Below are 20,000 nucleotides of genomic sequence, written 5' to 3'. Positions count from 1 at the left end.
GCAATTGGAATGCTTTCAATGGCCAGAAGGAGTGAAAGCCCCTTTTATATGATTTAAGGTTAGGAGTTTCATTGTTAGCAAGATCCCCAGCTATAGAATCTGTTGTCGTCAACGTACTTCTTTCTGTTTCTCCCGGGATGGGAATAATAGCGTTATCTAATAAAGGAAGAGCCTACTTTCGTACTCAAGGGTTGAGACTGTCCTTCTTATGAATAGGTAGTCTCAGTACGCTAAGGAAGCTTGGTCTGCTTAGGGAGGGCGTAAAGCAGAAGACTTTGCTCTAGCTCAAGCCTCCCCCGATAGGGATAGGTACGAAGTTGCTGTACCGATAGGTGCTGCTGGAGAAGGAAAGAAAGAGAAAGATTACCGGTTGATCAAGTAACTTCCTACCTCTACTTATAGAAAAGAAAAGCAGAGACAGACAAGAAGATGCTGATCTCTTTTATTACGCTATTTCAATTCAAGTGTCCAGTTGTTGTGCTTAGAATCGATTCTTTCTTCTTCATTCAATAGGGATCAAACTATCTCTTTTTCTACCCGGTGACCGGCTTAGGCTTTGATTGAAGTTCCCAGCGTAAATAGAAAGGAGGAGATCCCACCACCCATTTCTGGGCGAGTTTTCCATCAAGCATTCAGGTACCACAACTGTCCTATTGATAAACAAGACAGCGGCGATACCGGTCGTGCCGACAGTCAGTACTCCACTACTCATTGGCGCCCTTTAGTTTAGATAGATAGGCCATCAGTCTGATGTCTAACGGTACATTGAGGTGTGTCATCCGGGGTAACCCCAGGAAAGACAAGACCTCTCCATGCTCGAGGTACGTGTAGTCGCTCGAGCGAAGTGAGAGGATTGAAGACGCTCGCCCGATAGGGTCTTTAGACTTAGAGCGATAGCGATAGGGGGAGAACTTCATGCCTTTCCTTCCTCGGCCTGAGGTATGAGTCACTCAGGCAAGGCCCATTTCAAATGAATTGGCAAGTAGCTATTAATAGATAGCCCTATTCTCAGGGTTTACATTTTTTAGAGGATATAGAGTGGAAGTCTTTCTCTATCCTACGCTATTCCCTGCGGTTGGAGTTGTAGTTGGAGAGTAGGTAATACGTTACAGATGAATCTCTATCCCTTTCTTCTGCCTTAGATTTCGAAGGCCTTGCTTCTGTCTGTAATTCCTTTAGTAGGTCGATACGCGCCAATAGGTAGGGTTAAGACGTCCATACGATCGAATGCAGTTCCTGTCAGTGAAAAAAGGGGGCTTGAAAGCGGAGTGGTTATAGGTATTCGATGGCGGTTTATTCCTTATCCTTTCTAGCCAGTGACATTCCTTCTACAACAAGCGATCCAGTTCCAGTCTATTCATTTCCAGTTGGAGTAGCTTCTCGCTTCTCGTGGCCCTTTCCTTTTCATGTGTAGCCTAGTCTCTGTGCGTGGATATCTTTTACTATGAAAAGAGCGCATTCGAGGCATGAATCCTCTTCAACTTCAAGGGGAAATATCCCGGTAAGGTATTGAGAAGGGATCGCCTTCTCTTACTGAACCACGGAATAGCGCGCGCGGGAAGTGCAGCTTTGCGTAGAAGTACGTGGATGTTATCGGGCAGTCGGGTAGGGAGGATCTTACGTTGATACAGGCAACCGGCCGACAACGCCCCGCGCAAGGCGTTGGGCAACTTAGGGTTTACTTCAACATCTCGATCAGTTATATACCGGGACTTACAATACACACCATTGAGATCACCCAGGATTTGAACCTGAGTACTTCCCTGATGAGAGTAGATTCCATCAGTTCTCCCCAAAAAAGACAGAAGTATATTGAAGTATATATAAGGCACCCAATCGAACGTATTCTCGGGAGACCGCTTTAGAAAGGCTTTTGACAGGCTGCTAAAAGAAATGCCTTTCTCGATGATTATGGAGTTGGAGATTCCTGTTCAATCGTTACCTCGTTTCATAGCCTATATCTCCGCTTTCACTGGTTTTCCTCTGCGCATAAAGCTGTTGGTCTTGCTGTGGCTAGCTTGTTTGGTGTATATGGCTAGTCAGTTTCTTATCTCGCCCACTGGTTTGTAACGACAGCGAAAGCTTAAGCTCTTTTATGGGGCATTGGGATTGCCCTTTCGCAAAAATACCACTTCGAAAGAGCAGATGTTGCGCTCTGATATTACGTCCCATGCGAATCTATTAGATGAGAGCGAAAACCAAAAAGAACAGCATTCAATATCAATCAATTTCAAGTCGTAAATCTATATCAATATAACTACAGGATGGAGGTCCTTTTTTTTGGCAGCAACTATTCCGTACCGACTAACAATGTAAAAAAATACTAATACACAGCAGCCAGCTCATCAACGTAATTGAAAGAAAGGATTTCGGTTTCAAGTCTTATTTGTTCTGCTAAACAAACGAGCCTAAACGGGTTTCCGTCGGCGGAGGACAGCTAGGCAAGCTCTAGCGGGAGAAACAAGGGCGTGGTGTGGATGGGATGGAACCGAGACGCATTCGAGACAGGGTAAAACGAGGCCTGACAGGCCATAACCCAGATAGATCCAAGATTCTTACTCCGAAGCGGGATGAATGACTGGTTTGCTATGAGACCCATCGACCTTGGGAGTGAATAGAAAGAAAGGATTGTCGGTTAGATTCAAGGTATGCCAGTTGATTGATTCTACTCCACTTTCCAGATTGGCTTAGTGTTACATCTATCATTGGTGTCTCTTTTTTTAGATTATTATATATATAAGAGAAAGTAACTATAGTGAGTGGTCTGCCCCTGTAACTAACAATAAAATAAGAGAAGAAAGCTGTTAACGTAGGTCGGATCAACGCGGCGATAAATGCTATCCGACTTTCATGATCGAATCGATTCCACTTTTCACTTTGTCGAGATTGGCTTGGTCTTCAGTGTAAAAAAGTGAAGGTTCAAGTACAAGATCGAAAAGAATGCATTGCATGAACATTGAGATGCCCAAGAGAAAAAGAAGGAGGGAAAGCGTCGTTTAGTTAGGAACGAAGATAGTTGACCGGTATAGAGAGGGTTTTAGCGGGTAGAGGACCGATAGGGCAGAGAAGTCGTCTGGTTATCAAAATTATGTATAGAAAGAAGATTCGTCTTGCTGAGCGCGGTAAATGCTTTTGACTTTTCCTCAAGTTGTTCTCTATCCGCTAGCACGCAGACAATAATAGGACAAATCAATATATGGCAAAGTGTGCAGCGAAGGTCAAGATACAATAGTGAGAACATTTTGAATAGTGCGTAGGTGGGCTCATTCCGAATTTCTGCATACCTTTCCTTTGTGCCGCCTTTTTTCCCATCCCATTCTTGACTTCTGTTGGTCAACAACCAACCACAACAAACAATCAAAACACTAGTCCTACTCCATCAGCTACAGGCTTTTCGGAGTGTCTGGAGGGAATTTGGATTTCTCATCACTATGTTTCCACTCCATTTTCATTACGAAGATGTATCACGTCAGGATCCGTTGCTCAAACTGAATCACGCCAACGTTATGGAAGTTCCTGGATCGTGTGAAATAAGAGTAGTACCAAAGGCACCCTATGATTTCATAATCAAAAATGGAAAATTGGCTATGGAGATTCCGCGCGGTCAGAAATTCATACAGACACAAAGGGGTTCGACAGGAAAGTCGTTTCGATCCAATCCATTCTTGGGGTCAAAGAAAGACAAAGGATATGTCAGTGACCTAGCACGACAAAGCACTCTCCGAGGGCATGGAATGTCTCATTTTTCGGTCAGAATCTCGACAGTAATGTCTCTGTTAGATTCTCCGGTCGAAATACGGGAAAACTCCATTCAATTCTCGATGGAAACGGAGTTTTGCGAATTCTCCCCGGAACTGGAAGATCATTTCGAGATCTTCGAACATATTCGAGGGTTCAATGTGACTATTGTCACTTCGGCCAACACACAAGATGAGACTTTACCACCGTGGAGCGGCTTTTTGCAAAAAGATGAGGGAGAAACTCAGTAAGAGATGTCGGAGAAGCGAAATATACGAGATAACAAACGCAGATTGCTCGCGGCTAAATATGAATTGAGACGAAAGCTTTATAAAGCCTTTTGTAAAGATTCCGATCTTCCTAGTGATATGCGGGACAAACTTCGTTATAAGTTGTCCAAGTTGCCAAGAAATAGTTCCTTTGCACGAGTAAGAAACCGATGTATTTCCACGGGTCGCCCTCGTTCCGTATATGAGTTCTTTCGAATTTCTCGTATCGTTTTTCGTGGATTAGCATCTCGAGGTCCTTTGATGGGCATAAAGAAATCGTCTTGGTAGCAACCGCCAAACCAATAGAACAAGGGTTAGCTCTGCAGCTGGTCCACAAGCAAGGTAAGTAGGTCCATTACCGGCCGGCTCCGGACCGAAAAGACCTAACGGAGTAATCCCTTATCTCGGATCGGAGATGCTATGCTAACGGGGCTGGAATCGAAGTGGGGGACCTATCTACCGCCTGTGTCTATCTCCTGTCAAGTATGCTCCCCAGACATAGACTACGTACAGGGTAGTACTCTTGGATAGAATATCACCGCGTGAACATAACATTAAGTTACGAATGTAACTCCCGAGGGATCGACCACTATTCTAAATAAAGTAAGGCGGAGAACTGTTGTTCATTGGAGCGCCGGAGTGCGGAGGTTGTTCCCATCATGGAATAGTGTGGGACTGAGCCTTCCGAGAAAAAAAAGTGCTGAGTTTCGTTGGAAAAACCAACGCAAATCAATATCATATTGACTTTATCTCGCCCAACTTCTAAGGATAGATAGCCCCAGGTTGGAGAGAGTGACTTTCTTAAAATCTCTCCTTTCTAAAGCTGCGCAAGGCGGCCCCACCCCTCTTTTCCCCCCTTTCATGAAAGACCCTCGCCCGCCCCGCTTCCTATTCATTTTTGGGTCGGGACCCGAGGGCCTTTTTTTCTCAAGAGGTGATTTCGAGAATCAACCAACCGACAAATCCGTAGCCCAGGTGACTCACAGCCTCCCTCTCGCCCAAAGAAAATGGGATGAATTAAAAAAAAAGAAGCTTTTTGATTGATTCAGGGCGCAGCGAAACCAAATTCTTTCAAGGCAAAAGGGGGGCTTACTTACAAGAATGGATTCTTTTTTTAAGTAGGGCCCCAGAACGAAAAAAAGGTGGGGGAACCAGAGTTGTCACGATAGGAAAGATCCAAAAATGACTATAAGGAACCAACGATTCTCTCTTCTTAAAGAACCTATATCCTCCACACTTAATCAACATTTGATAGATTATCCAACCCCGAGCAATCTTAGTTATTGGTGGGGCTTCGGTTCGTTAGCTGGTATTTGTTTAGTCATTCAGATAGTGACTGGCGTTTTTTTAGCTATGCATTACACACCTCATGTGGATCTAGCTTTCAACAGCGTAGAACACGTTATGAGAGATGTTGAAGGGGGCTGGTTGCTCCGTTATATGCATGCTAATGGGGCAAGTATGTTTCTCATTGTGGTTCACCTTCATATTTTTCGTGGTCTATATCATGCGAGTTATAGCAGTCCTAGGGAATTTGTTCGGTGTCTCGGGGTTGTAATCTTCCTATTAATGATTGTGACAGCTTTTACAGGATACGTACTACCTTGGGGTCAGATGAGCTTTTGGGGAGCTACAGTAATTACAAGCTTAGCTAGCGCCATACCTGTAGTAGGAGATACCATAGTGACTTGGCTTTGGGGTGGTTTCTCCGTGGACAATGCCACCTTAAATCGTTTTTTTAGTCTTCATCATTTACTCCCCTTTCTTTTAGTAGGCGCCAGTCTTCTTCATCTGGCCGCATTGCATCAATATGGATCAAATAATCCATTGGGTGTACATTCAGAGATGGATCAAATTTCTTTTTACCCTTATTTTTATGTAAAGGATCTAGTAGGTTGGGTAGCTTTTGCTATCTTTTTTTCCATTTGGATTTTTTATGCTCCTAATGTTTTGGGCCATCCCGACAATTATATACCTGCTAATCCGATGCCCACCCCGCCTCATATTGTGCCGGAATGGTATTTCCTACCGATCCATGCCATTCTTCGTAGTATACCTGACAAATCGGGAGGTGTAGCCGCAATAGCACCAGTTTTTATATGTCTGTTGGCTTTACCTTTTTTTAAAAGTATGTACGTGCGTAGTTCAAGTTTTCGCCCTATTCACCAAGGAATATTTTGGTTGCTTTTGGCGGATCGCTTACTACTAGGTTGGATCGGATGTCAACCTGTGGAGGCACCCTTTGTTACTATTGGACAAATTCCTCCTTTTGTTTTCTTCTTGTTCTTTGCCATAACGCCCATTCCGGGACGAGTTGGAAGAGGAATTCCTAATTCTTACACTACGGATGAGACTGAGATGTGAAAAATTCTGACACCAATCATTTACGTATTACACCAAGAATGAATTGACAAGCGCATTCGTTTTAGAGTTGGCTATGTTGATATAGCTTAGAAAAGGGAAAAGAGAGTGACAGAACTGAAAAAATGACCTAAACACCCTTCAGAATCCATAGGGACGTGAGTCCCCTCTCCATGAAACAATACAATCCGTTTGCCTGTCTTGGTTGATTTCGCATATCTCTTGTTCTTGGGCAAGCTGCTCTTGCTCAAGTGGAATCAGTTGCAGTTGGCATATATAAATATAAAAAAGAAGTAGAAGATCCTGTCTTCTTTCTTGCTTTAAGAAAAATGCATTTCAAATGGCCAGATGTGCTTCCTACCTGCGCCTCGATATGCTTACTAATAGGGCGTTCCCTTCTCCTCCCAATCCTCGTTGGTCCTTTTGACATAAGATTCTCGGCCGCTTCAGAGACTATCTATCTCTTTATTTAGACGCTATATCTTTAGAAAACTCGAAGAGTGACTACTGATTTCTGCTCGTAGTTCCTCTCTCCTTAGTGTACTCGTGGGACTCGGTAGTGTGCTCGTGATACATCGCGCAAGAGCGCTTACAGCAGCTCGTAGCTATTGTATGCATGGGAGTGATGATATATTGATAGCACGAGCTAGCCGATTCGGATGGAGAGGAAGGTCAGTTCGGGCGGGTATCCCCTTTCAATGGAGGATCCCGCAGGAGGTCAACCTGCTGCCAATCCTGCAGAGGAACGTGAATCCTCAACCTTTTCCGAAGCGAGCGTGAATCAGCAGCCTGTGATTCCCGAACTGGAACCTACGCTTCTCGATGAGAACACCCGGCGAGCAGAGCTCGCTCTTCGATTGAGGTCGAATTGGTGGGGGATAGCTTATAACGAGCGAATCCTCGACTCCTTCGTCCGGAGTCAACTGGCCATAGAAAGGCATATTGAGGCCGCACTTGTGGTGGACGGGTATTCCCCTAAAGTTGTCTTGGAAAGAAGACATCTGATTCGGGGCTTTCTTTTCTATCCGGAGGGGCGTGCGCTTAGGGAAGACACTGACGCGGGTTATCTAAGCAAAATGGCCCCTTTGGGTACAAGGCAAAGCGTTCCCTATCAGCGGGTGATCCGAGCCGTCCAGAACTATGATCTCTTTTTAGATTAGATATTCTCTTTTTCTTTCAATAGCCAGGATGAGCACTCCACTACTAGTTTAGTCGTTGACAGGTCTACTCTCGGATACAAAGGTTCTATGTTCAAGCAATTGGGCCAACTTTCATTGGATCCTTCCGAAGTAGGCGAAGGTCGAGTTGCTGACCTGAACGCTTTGGCTCTTTTTGGTAAGTCTTCTCGGAGGGAGTAAGAACCTTTCTTTTTGAGCCGGCGCGGAGACCTATGGTCTCCATTCCGCCTTATCTTTGCTCTCTGTCGGTGTGAAGTTGCTAGCATAATCTGGTAAGCGAGCTCTACTATATATGGATATGGATACTGCCCTCTGCTGTTAGCGGTTTCGTTTGGTTGTCCTTTCCGTTTTGTTCTTTCCATTAAAGCAATCCTGTTCGAGCGGGTCTAGGTCTAGTTGAGACTGAAGTCAATGCCCCTATTGTAAGTAAAATGGCGAAAATCATATTCTAATTCTAGAAGTCGTGTTCCTGATTGTCGCTACTGCGGGTAAGAAGATCTTTTTCTGCCTAGTCTTCCTAGTTGATCCTTAGTCCGGGATGCCAGCCTTTAAAGTAAAGAAAGTAATTGGTTCAGTTCCTTCTTTCTGATCCGCCCTAAGGTGCTCCCTCTATCTCCGCACTATAGGACAGGAAGGTTCTCTCTTCTTAGGTGCTGGCTTTCGCTTTCCCATAACAAAATAACAAGGATTTTGACGACCGGCCCTAGAGTACCGCAAGGGAAAGATATTAGAATTCGCTGTAGGTGGAAGCCAAGGACCGATGGAATACATTCTATGTCGCTCGCCCTGCTTTCTAACCCAAAGTAAAGTGTACGCCGGGCAGGAAGTCGAATGGTGCAGGTGGATGTACTTATAGTATAACTGTCGTTGGAAGGGACTTCTCGTACTTCAGGCACTCCAGAGGTTTGTTTTTCAAAGAGTGAGAACATGTGAAACAACAAAGAAAATGAGGAATGGAAGGTGGGTGCCCTCTATATCGGGGGTTGATTCTAGCTAAAGCTAAAATATCTCAAACGAATAGGTAAGGGAACTGCATCTTTCACAAATGTACCAACTGTCGTGAGTTGGGCGGAGGACCTGGGGCAGTCGCTACGTAATAGACTTGAAACCGAGCGGGAACATGGCTGGGAGTAGCTTTTCACAGTGCTGGTCTACCCCGATTTACCCATTGAGAGGGACTGAAAGCCTGGGTTTCGCCACCCCTGTTTCATGAGTAGAGCTCCATTGAGAAAGACCTTGGTGATTGGCCAATTCCATCGAGATACGTAGGTCTTTTCATGGCTTCGTTCGATAAAGCACTTAAACCTAAAACAAAGAGGAAGATTTTTGAAGTTTAAGGTTGGAGCGAGGGTCCTACAAATAAGACAGACGGATTGGAATACCAAAACGATCTCAAACGGTAGGTAGAGGTACCTGGGACAGAATAGCGTCCGAGACTCAACAAGCGAGAAAAGCGCAAGCATCCATCTTGCGATGGCTTTCACCTTGCCCGTATAGAGGTATGGAGGTTGGGTATTCTGGTATTTCAGTTATGCCTTGCTGATTCTTCCCTAACCCCAAGCATGGGAAGTAATCCATCTTCCTCATGATGTTAGCCACTGCGTGATTTGCATATGGGTCAAAGTAAAGACCAATGAGCTCCTTACTCTCCACATGGTAAAAAACCTGAACTGTGTCGAAATCCAACCCGGATAAAGCGGTAAAAAAAAGAAGCCTCGGGTTGGATTTCTAGTACTGGTGCATTATTAACCTTGCCATGTTTTCCATGCAAATCCCTTGGATGGTTACCACCGAAGTTCCGAGGGGGAATTTCAGTTTCTGGTGCACAGAGGATGGCACCGCTTTGGTTTGGTGCAACCACAGTCTGCCAAGTAACAGATTCAAACATGCAGGCTCGATGAGATTGAGTACTGTAAAGTGGAGGAACTCATATTACTTGGAAAGGGATTTTCATGCTCTCCCGATCATGCGGTCCAATGCTCACATCCAAGGTGGCTACACCTAATACCTCTCTTTTGGTATTCTCATATGCCCTAACAATCAGGTCTGAAGGAGTGAAATCTGATGCCTCAAGCCTCAGACAGCTTGCAACCTTTAATGGACAGACATTCAAAGCTGAGCCATTGTCTATGAGTACCTTTGGGCTTACTTTGTAGGGCTTTCCACAAGCCATTACTGTAATGTACAGTGCCTTGTTGTGATCACTTCCACCTTCAGGTAGGTCTTTGTTGAAGGTAATGGCGGCTGTCTTGGTAGCATTCATCAATGTTGCCACCAATGTTTCTGGCGAAGTATCACTAGGTACTTGGCACTGATTGTGTGCTTGACTCAAGGCTTGGCGATGGTGGTATGAGGACTGTATAAGACTCCAGATCGAGATATTAGCTTGAGTCTTTTTTAGTTGTTTGAGGATAAGATCCTCTTCTGGCGTTGGATCAAGCTTTCTTTTCTCGATTGGTGGAGGAAGAGGACTGTCAGGGACAGGTCCTTGGTACTGCCTTCCACTCCTAGTGATGGCATTGATGCAGTATTCCTCAAGAAAGTCGTTGAGGTCAAGCACCATACAATCATTGTCACTAGGTGCTGGTAAGTCATCTAAGTCCATTTTGTCTATGAAGAAATCCCAGTCTATGGTCATGGCGTCAGTAAACTCATCCCAGTCCATGTCTATGTCCATATCTTCCTTCTGACGGTCTTGTTCTTCAAAACCTGGACCCCATCCCGTTGGAATGATGGATTCCAATGGTATGCTCGCATGAGGTGGTGCAGTGTAGAACACCTTATAGTTGTTCAATTTGCCCGAGGGCTGTCCCAGTAGATCCTCTACCCTTTCAGCTTCCTTTTCTTCAGGATTGATTAGGTAGGTATAGTCCATATCATCATCATCCTCGAGGTAGTTGATGGTAGCCTCGTGCTTAGTCAGTGGATTCGCAGTAACACTTGACTTAGGTGATGGTGGAATTCTTGATCCATTATCTAGAATATCCTGGACCACTCTTCTGAGAGTTCGACACACAACAGTATTGTGCCCTTTGTCTGAGCACAGGTGACTCTCTTAGTGTTAGTACTTGTTCAGTTAAGATGTACATAGTCTTTAGGGTACGGTCATTACGCAGCAATATATCTTCCCCACTGGGCGTGGTATACAAGATAGCATCTAGCAAAGGACTTCTCAAACCTGTTCCGAATCCAGAATCGAAAGCCATAGGAACAAAGCTTGAGGAATACTGTGACTTCCATCAAGCCAAAGCAAAGTGAACGAATTGTTCATAATGGTGTCTGTGTGAAAAGGAGATTCCTTAGAAAGATTTGACTCCTCAACAGCTGTTCTCCCCTTACACCAACTGTATGTAGTTGAATCGAGATTGGCGTTGCCTGGGTCAACTCTCTCCTATCTCATGTTGCTATTTTAGCTTTCATTTCCGTTATGTTACATATTTCTCTTCTTTGACCCGCGAAAGCGAACGAGGAAGCTTACCATTCCGCCGTCGGTCAGTTATTCAAAGAAGAGTATCAACGGTATAACTACGAAATATTGATAGCAAAGCTCGGACTTTCATCCCAAACTCTTTCTTCTTTCGAATCTTAACCATGAAAGTCAGTCAATGTTGGCTTCCTCGATTACACAGTTGACCACACGCATTCAACGGTAGGGAGTAAGACCTTCTCTTTACAATTTGGAAGGTAAATTCCAGGGATACTCATCGAGTGGACCATACCAAGGCTTTCCAAGAAAGCTCCTTCTTTGCTTTTCTGATTGATCTCATTGTGGACGTGTAGAGATAGGCACCTTATCTATCTATGCAATATAGATCTCTCTAGACAGATTCGTGAAAGATCCATTTATTTACGCCATGGAAGTTTCATTGCTGAATGACTTGTCTGCTACCAACTCCTTCCTCTATGGGTAGGGCATCTCTACATGTGAGACCTTGTATACAAATTGATCACATACCGCCGAGGAATTCAAGAAAAACTCCTCCTTGCTTTCATGCATAGCAGACTAACAAGCTGAAAAGTGATCTCGCTGTACCCGATCCCCAAGCACTGACATTGAGAGAAGAGTGGAACGGGACTAGCCTTATAGGGGACTTCCCCGGATACTTATCAACTCATATCGGAGCAAGGAAGCTAGCAACCTACTGAGACTGAGACCGCGCGAAGCAATACCACATTCTCAATACCCCGGAAGACAGCGATGTAGGGCTTCGTTCTTCTCTTGTTCCTGTTTCCATACGGTATCGATGGGCCGATCGTTTCCTCTGGGAAAACTAGCAAATAGCATTTCCCTGGAAGTGGCATGTCAAAAAGGAGGAATTGAGATCCCACCTATGGGCGAAATCAATGAAGACCTTTTCCCTCCCTTCGGTCGCCTCTATTTCGAGAAATGTTGTTCTTCACTAGCGGCAAAACTAAGAATGATTTTATCCCTCATGGGCTGGCATGATAAATTGAAATTGATCGATCTCCCCGATGGGAAGAAAGATTCCTAACAGTTAGAAGACGATTATGTGCGGCGTAAATGGTGATCATTGCAGGATAAAACTTGGTGCTATAGCAAAACAACTTTTTCTTCCACGCACAGAATAGGTTGTTCAAGAAGGGGACAGGGATGTGGATCTCACTACTATTGATTAACCGGTGTCAGTTGCTTTAACAGCTTTCCATGGGCATCCACCCGCAAAGATAAGAGGCCTACGCAACGATCCTTAGAACTCTCCGGTTCAAAGCCGCCCGCAATCGATACCTTTCCATTCCTATATCCTATACGATACGCTATTTTCCTGTTTCAAAGAGCTTATTCGAGAACAAGGCGCAGCAAGAGCTAATTCGATAACAGGATTCTTCGCAATTAGCCTTTCCTCGCTTTCGCTTTCAAGGGGCGTAGCGCTTGCTTACTTCTTAGAGTAGAGTCCGGAATTTTTAGCTTATTAGGTCACAATCCTGTCTTATTTAGATCTTCTTTCAGTCTAGCCCTTCTTCCACATGAGATCCTCTTTTTCCTAACTCCATGTAGCACCACTATCCAATGAAAAAAAAAATCCTGCTATTTCACTCCTGGAATTCCCTGATAGAGAACTCCAGTTCTATACCTGGGGCTAGCTACTAGCTCAGACTCCGGCTTCTTTTTGTGGCCAAGTGGTAAGTCCTTTCTTTTCTGTCTGAGAATATGTCTTATCTTCCGAGGTGGCATGAGACAATAAGTGAGTTCCAGTTTAGTCTTTTGAATGTTCCTGAGGTGGATCGAGTCTCTGGTAGTTCTAGGTGGCTAGAGACCAGGGCTAACAGTCCTAGAAAGAGCAGTCCTATTTCTAAAGTACACGAACATCTTTGACATAAGGACGCTTTCAATCTTTCTTCATGAAAGCCAGACAGCGGAGCGGAGATAGAGTCCAAGCGCACTATAGCACTGCAGGGAAAGAAAATATCTTCCTTTTCAAAACTAAAGTAGTACTAAATCAAAGAAAGACATGAATTGCCCGAAGGCCAGGTTCTTTATTCCCATAGGCACAAAGACCGATCCCGACCGTCCCTTATTATTTGACACGTGCCTGGAAATGATGCTTGAATTCTTGCTTGTCTTATGAGCCATTTACTTACTTATGGAAGACATGGGGCACGAACGAGAGCATGGTTAATTCAGTAGGCTATGGAGCATGAGCCATATCAGTGCTAGAAAGACTTCCTTTTTCGATATGGTTTGATAGTAGGAGAGAAGTAGTACCCCTACGAGCGATGGATAAGAAATGCTTTTTTTTTCAAGCGGAAGAAAACTGCAGGGGAAGGCTTATGTCACTCGGATGGGAAGGCGCTAGCCGCATGGAGTAGCCATAAGAGTTAGAAGACCGCCATCAAGGATGACAAGTCACATCGGGACAGCCCTTTTTCCAGCTAGCTGATATAGAATGGAAGGGGAAGGAGGAGAAAGATAAAAAGGCAATCAACAGACTCTGATAGACGCTATGGGACCATATCCCTTGGGAGAAGCCTTTCCGTTGTTCCAGGGTTTTCTTACTATTTAGGTCCATTTTTCCTATCATGGCATGGGGATTAGAGAGAAGATCAAGAGTTTCGAACAAGCACGCAAGCCTGAAAGCATGAGTTTCCAGCGATCGAAGTTAAAACTTGGCCGGACAGGAAAGAGGGAAAGCCTTCTTCTCAATGAGCTGTATCCATTATACAATCACCGGGCTTTGCCAAAGACAGTCCCAGTAAAGGGGTGTGTAGCAAAGCATCCACCGAGACTAGATTGGAAGATAGTCATGTGCTCTATGAAAGCAATCGAACATCATGTGTTAAGCATATGAGATGGCTAGCCGGGCAGTTCCATCATAGTTCGTTACAGGGTGGAAAGGATATATGATCTTACTTTACGATTGAGGTCTTCTTTCTCCTCTTCTTCACCGGGAACCCCTATTTCATCAACCAGACGGACAATGGGAAGCGTCTGAGCAAGAAAAAGATAAGCCAAAAACGTGAAGTAGAGGGATCCCATCCTGACGGATGAGCTGCTCCCTCCCCCGGTTAACTACCACTACCCGGTCTTCCCTTTGAATTGATAGCTTCCGCTGGAGCACTTGCCTTCGTGATGAATCCCTTGAGCTTTGACTATCTTTTTGCTTCTTCTTGCTAGCCTTCGATTGTATGGTTTCCTGTATCGCTCTTGTCAAGCTCCAGCCCGATCCCTGTGATCTCGTACTTGGCCTTCCCCCCCTCTTTCTCTTCGTCCCGGGATAGAGCCTTTCACTAAAGGGAAGGTTCCCGAGCTTGGCCGAAAAAAATCCTGGAAGTAGCACTGCTTTGGCGATTGGCAAGACATATCCGAGTAGCGCTGCCTGAACGAAGCGTGGGCGTAAAGCATCAAGTGGAGGCGTCGAATCCTTGCAAGAGGGGGGCAGACCGGTCAAAGCCAAGTCCAGACGAGCTGGCCAAAAGGCATAGGGCCAAGGCGGAGCTGGCAGGCTCATCTCACTTATTGTGTGCTTTGTTGGAATAGACTGACATCAAGGGAAAGTGCACTTTATCTCGATTCCTCTCTTTCTACAACTCTTTCTTTCCAACCCACTGCTCAGCCCCCCTCCAAACTATGGCATCAAGGTCGGACCAAGGGTCGGGCCTCCACCGATCTACTTATAAGGTAAGGGGAAAGACAACTGAATAAATAGGTCTATCTATCCTATAAAGACGGGCTAGAGTAAACGCCAAGCGCTGGCCCATTAGTGGGTTCAATTCCTGCTTGCCTCTCATTTTCAATTGTTTGTTAGAGTAGTCTCGATCCTATTGAACATAAGCTATATCACAGGGAGTAATTAGATCATGATCGGAGGGGACGACCGGAGAAAGATAAGTAAAGGAGGACCCGAAGAGGAAGAGCGGTCCGTCCTAAACGAAGAGCGGTCGCTGAGAGCGAAATGAACTGATTTGGCCGGGGGGGGCCACGGGATTAGACTCTCGATGTATTATTCCATTTCTAGCGGGAGGAGAGTAGCCCCGAAAGAAGTCGGTCCTAGCGAAAACACATAATACAGCTTATGGCCGAGAGTGTCATGAAAGAAAGGTCAGTCTGCACAGGCGGGACGTGACATTAATAGACAGGTCAAACTGTGGAATCGTCTGATTTTCACTCGGATGACGTAATTCAATTTGATTTATATCAGTGTGCAGCAGCCCCTATGACAGAATTGAACATCAGATATATCACATCCATAAAAATATTAAAAACAGTCGGTTATGAGAGCAGCACTTTTCCTTGCGGGGGCCCCGTCTCCCATCGGTGCGCTGGAGACGATTCTTTCTGTATCTTCGGCTTCGTCTTCTCCTCCTTCTGAGTCAAACAGATAAAATAAAACATGTGAATGAACGAATTTATCGTAGATTGCACGAGCAAACCACCCTTTTTTACTTTACAAATGATTGTGATTGTGGAGTTGAGGCAGGGGCTCTTGCTTTTGACTAGGCTAGACGACTCGGCGATTCTACCCTACTTTTTTCCCAGGATTGGACGCCTATTGACGAAGCTCAGGATTGGATTGTCGCCTTACTGCTTGACGAGAACAACCTACCACTGACTTTTTGAAAGTACCTATCTCATTGCACTAAAAGAGTCTGTCTTTGACGATAGGGCTTGAGGTCGATCGGTCCACCACTAAGGATCTATGGTAGGTCAAAGAGCGCAGAGAAGATTGTCCACCACTTCTTCTTGTACGCGCTATAAGATATAGGCTTTCTATGAAAGCTCGTAAGATCAGCTGACAAAACAAAACAGAAAGGGATTCGGACTCGCCTGGTTCATGTCTATCGACGAGGGATCTCAGATTGCGCTTGACCGCAGACTCGTAGCATGGGTGAGAATTCTTCATATTAGGTAATGAAGGTGGGCGGCTCGTCGTCTTTGAAAAAGGAAGGGATGATTCTTGCCAAACTCTGTCATGCCCATCCTCCTTGGAGTTTAAAAAAAAAGATCCCCTTATGTTTTTCCGTCTTCTTCTCTGCCGAAAGGAAAGACAAAGGCGAGGGAGTCCTCGAACGGGGAAACCCACGATTGAGAGGTCAGATCACACCATCCTCATTGATCCAACTCGGGTTGGTATGCTCACAAAGAGAGACCCTACCACATGTGTTTCAGTTTGAGAGCCACCCTGTTTGATTTTCTCGATGTCTTCTTCTCTTTCGGGTGGGAGGCATTCTTCAATAGCTTTCATTACTGAGGGGCCCAATCCTAAGAATAAGAGTATCAAAAGACTCGATCTATCCGACCTTCCCATAGTCTCCCTCGAGGCGCGGTCAACCTAGCAGGTGTCATACCTTCAAAAGAGATGGCTCAGACAGATTAGCTATAATGCGCAGTTAGATACTTCGATGGCTCTCGAACTAGCTGTGTTAAGCATATAGCTAGCCTTCTATTACCTTATTTCTCCAAATTGATGAATCCATAATTGTTGCCATTCAGTCTCTGATTAGCGATAGGGGCCGTCATCCAACATGCTTCTATCTAAGTGATTTCATACCTTATTCCCTCCGCCACCCTCACCCTTCTAAGCTCCTTTGCCCTATGCCTTTAGTTAGTCTGCTTTGAATTGAATGATCATTTCACTCTTCGAAGGTGAGCGAAGTACTTCGAGGGATTAGATGGAAGGAACCTCTGCTAAGAATGGAATACAATTCTTTGTGTCCTTATTTAGCTTTCAAGTGGGAGAGGACTTCCATAGAGTGAGCCCTTCGATCGCGGTGCTCATCTTACCACCCTAACTACTAGCGCAGTCCAACTTATCCCTGCTAACCCACAACTAAAGCACCATGACTCTTTGATTCCGAAATGCGGCCGAGGGCATCGGAAAGGACACATCACACGCCCTAACTCCACGAAGGGATGGATGGAATAGACAGGCACAAACCGTTGACCCTAATCTTACCAAGATATACAGGTATTCAATCCATAATGGGCACAGAAACTGTTCAGGAAGTGAATAAAGCAGAAAGATACACATTAGTATTGGACTTAACCCCAGAGGAGAAAGAAGAACCTCCGCTTGTCCTAGAGCTAGCCTCAGAGTCAGAAGTTTATGTTAACCATACCACTAGGACAGGAAGGGTCTATCAACCGCCTCATTTGCAAGGCTAAGAAGAGCAAGAATCTATTATGCCTTTCGCTCAGTTATGAGCCAACAGGAATTTGACTGGATTGAGACTCGCGGTGCTTACACCTCTAAAGTAAGCCTCGCTCAACAATTCCTCGAGACCAAAGCAAAAGTTCTCTTTCGATCCCAAGGAGTTCATTACCTATTATTGTTGGCTATTCCAATGCCAATGCCAATGATAGAGAGATTAGGGGAATATACTGACCGAGAAGAGAGAGTCAGACCCTAAATGCTTACGGGGCAGAGAGGACGCTAGTGAGATGCGCAGGTGTATGAGCTCTGAGATGTGTAGGTAGAAAGAGAAGAAGCCGTTCCAACTGGTCCTATCATCCTAGGGTAGTAGTCAATCCGATGTAGCTAATCCGACCGGCATTAGTAGACGAGTACAAATGAATATAGTAGCCCTATACAATAGACGGTAGTTCCATTAGAAATGATATGTAAAAAGTAACCTACCGGTTACAAAGGCCTATGAATTTACAAAGTCAACATCGGAGAGTCTTCTTAACAGCTGTACTAATGCCGTTCGCCTTTACTTTAGTCATGTAGAGCATTTTATTTTGGCATAGGAGCCTTCTAGGCCTACTGACTCTTATCTAAAGGGGCATATCGAGATCCCTTAGCCCACAAAGCCCTTGACTTTCCTTCTCTGCTTCGCACCATCGTTACACTCACCCTTCGTTACCCAACCCATCGCTAACGCTCAGCCTCGTCTTTTGATTTGACGACCTATTTCCCTCTTTCTCTATTTAGGATAGAAAGCATAAGGTCGCAAGTGAAGCTTCTGGAGAGAGCAATGAAAGAGTTAGAATTGGACCCATAACATTGACACAGGGAGAATCCATTGCTTGGTTTCCCACAGGCAGAAAAGGACTTGGCCTGGATGTAAACTGTAAAATGAAAAGAAAATTGTAGTATCCAAAAGGGCAGCTAAGCTAGCAATCCGAACAAGAAGATCTTCCCGTGGACTCAACAGGGTTCACGAATCTTATCAACTATTTACATTAAGTAAAGTTGGAATAGATCCCAGACTTCGGAGATAGCCACCACTACTACTACTTTAGAAAGGACCGAATGGCGTGCCTTATACCTTTCAAATGAATGGTGGGGAGACCGGAATCGCTTTTGTCGCTCCGGATTTCCTCTTAGCCGAAAGGGTCGAGGCAGGAAGGAGAACGCTATATATACACCTCTTTGTACCTGGGACTAGACATAATAGCTTGAGAAAGGCTCGGGAAAGTACGTTGTGTATTTTATAGCACACGAGATAGGCGGCTTGGCTTAGAGCCTACACCAATCTATCTGTTCTATCTGTAATAGTTCGATCTGTCTTCCTGAGATGAGAATTTGTTTTGAAATAGCTAGATTAGATTAGAACTGGCCGCCTTGCCTTGGCTTATTGTGTGATTTTTGAGCAGGAGCGAGCTGTCTTTGGCACAATCTGTACTGTAGCCGGGAAAGCAGGAGTCAAGCTGTTCACAAGCAGTGGTTATGAGCCGCATCTAAAGCCAATCCATTTACAAGTGAAATCTTGCCCAACTCCAACTACAAGGAAAGAAAGGGGTGAGGTGCTCATTATGTAGAAATTTGGTCTCTCGGAACCATGGGCGGCGAAAACTAGGATGGAATCATAGGTAAGGGATGACATAACTGGGGAGTAGGAATGGCAGATCCGTTTTTTCCCGACATTATGAACTCTTCAACTTGTAGTCCACCAAGAGGCTAAATCCTCTCCTGACTTACGTCTGAGCCCAGGTTTGTAAACCAGCCATTCAATGGAAGACTTTGTCCTCTTATTTATGTTAAGCATTAGGGTCCTTCACATAATCTCGAACCGTGCCCCTTCCTCAATGAGTCACGAGCGAGCCATGCCACATTGCATGGGAGGAACTGATCCTTCACTTCCCTTTTGAGCTTTCGATTCTATTCTAGACCGCTTGATATCATATCTTACCAGCCCCACCCGGGTGGCTTCCGCGTCACCCCCAGTTGCTCCATTCTGGATCCCTGAGTGATAGAATAGCTATAAGCTAGCCCACCCTCACCTTGATGAGTTTCACTAATAAACCGGGGGGTGCCTATGTGACTAACATAGGGCTCTGCCTTACCAAGCAGAGTGAGGTTAGAAACTCCAATTTTGTGATAGGACTGACCCTGGTGAGAACCAGCCTATCACGCCACCGAGGTTCCGCCTCGTTTGCCTTAGTCTTGCGATCTAAGGGTGAAGGAGTCATCCAGCCACCGGGATTGGTTACCCGGTTGACCCCTATCCGTATCTACATCTACGTCCTGATTGAGTTACATAGAAACTAAAAGAACTTGAAAGCAAGAGATCCAACAGGAATGAAATGAATATATATTTTCTAATAATCAAGTGAAAAATCCCCCGAACCTCTGATCCGATAGCAGCTATAATATGCATCTACGACTAGCTACAGGAACTAGATGAAAACTTCTACAACAGGGTATCGAAGAATGCATTCTGACATCGAGTCCTCAATCAATGTAGATGATTCAACAAGGTAGACCGAAGCAACTCGTCGATCAGCTATCACCACATCGTTGCCGAGAATGGCATAGCGATCAAACTAGTGACTGTCTACGGCTTATGCCTTCACTCGGGGGAGAGCACCCATCCAAAAAGCAGAAAAGTGAAGAAGTGACGTCCAAACCCTCGGATGGACCTAAACTAGACTCAGTCCGAGCTCCTGCAAGAGGGTCCAAAGTAGAGTGGCATGGAATCGGCCGGAAAAGACAGATCTGAGAATTGCGTATATTGAGTGAGATGCCGCTTCAAAGATGCTGCTTACCTAGGA

At 45.1% G+C, this 20,000-nt stretch overlaps 3 protein-coding genes across 3 annotated transcripts; all 3 read left to right on the top strand.

Moving 5' to 3' along the window:
- The first annotated feature begins 3,431 nt into the window (after nucleotides 1–3,431).
- rpl5 (ribosomal protein L5) lies at nucleotides 3,432–3,989 on the top strand. The gene has a single exon. It carries the CDS (start codon nucleotides 3,432–3,434, stop codon nucleotides 3,987–3,989), a length of 558 nt encoding a protein of 185 aa, YP_004222816.1.
- Nucleotides 3,990–3,992: 3 nt separating this feature from the next.
- On the top strand, nucleotides 3,993–4,295 carry rps14 (ribosomal protein S14). Its single transcript has one exon. It carries the CDS (start codon nucleotides 3,993–3,995, stop codon nucleotides 4,293–4,295), a length of 303 nt encoding a protein of 100 aa, YP_004222815.1.
- An 894-nt stretch (nucleotides 4,296–5,189) lies between these two features.
- Nucleotides 5,190–6,371, top strand: cob (apocytochrome b). Its single transcript has one exon. It carries the CDS (start codon nucleotides 5,190–5,192, stop codon nucleotides 6,369–6,371), a length of 1,182 nt encoding a protein of 393 aa, YP_004222814.1.
- The last annotated feature ends 13,629 nt before the right edge of the window (nucleotides 6,372–20,000 follow it).

Source organism: Vigna radiata, mitochondrion, assembly GCF_000741045.1.
Source record: "Vigna radiata mitochondrion, complete genome".
Taxonomy (NCBI): Eukaryota; Viridiplantae; Streptophyta; class Magnoliopsida; order Fabales; family Fabaceae; genus Vigna; species Vigna radiata.
This window is presented reverse-complemented; position numbering and strand designations above follow the sequence as displayed.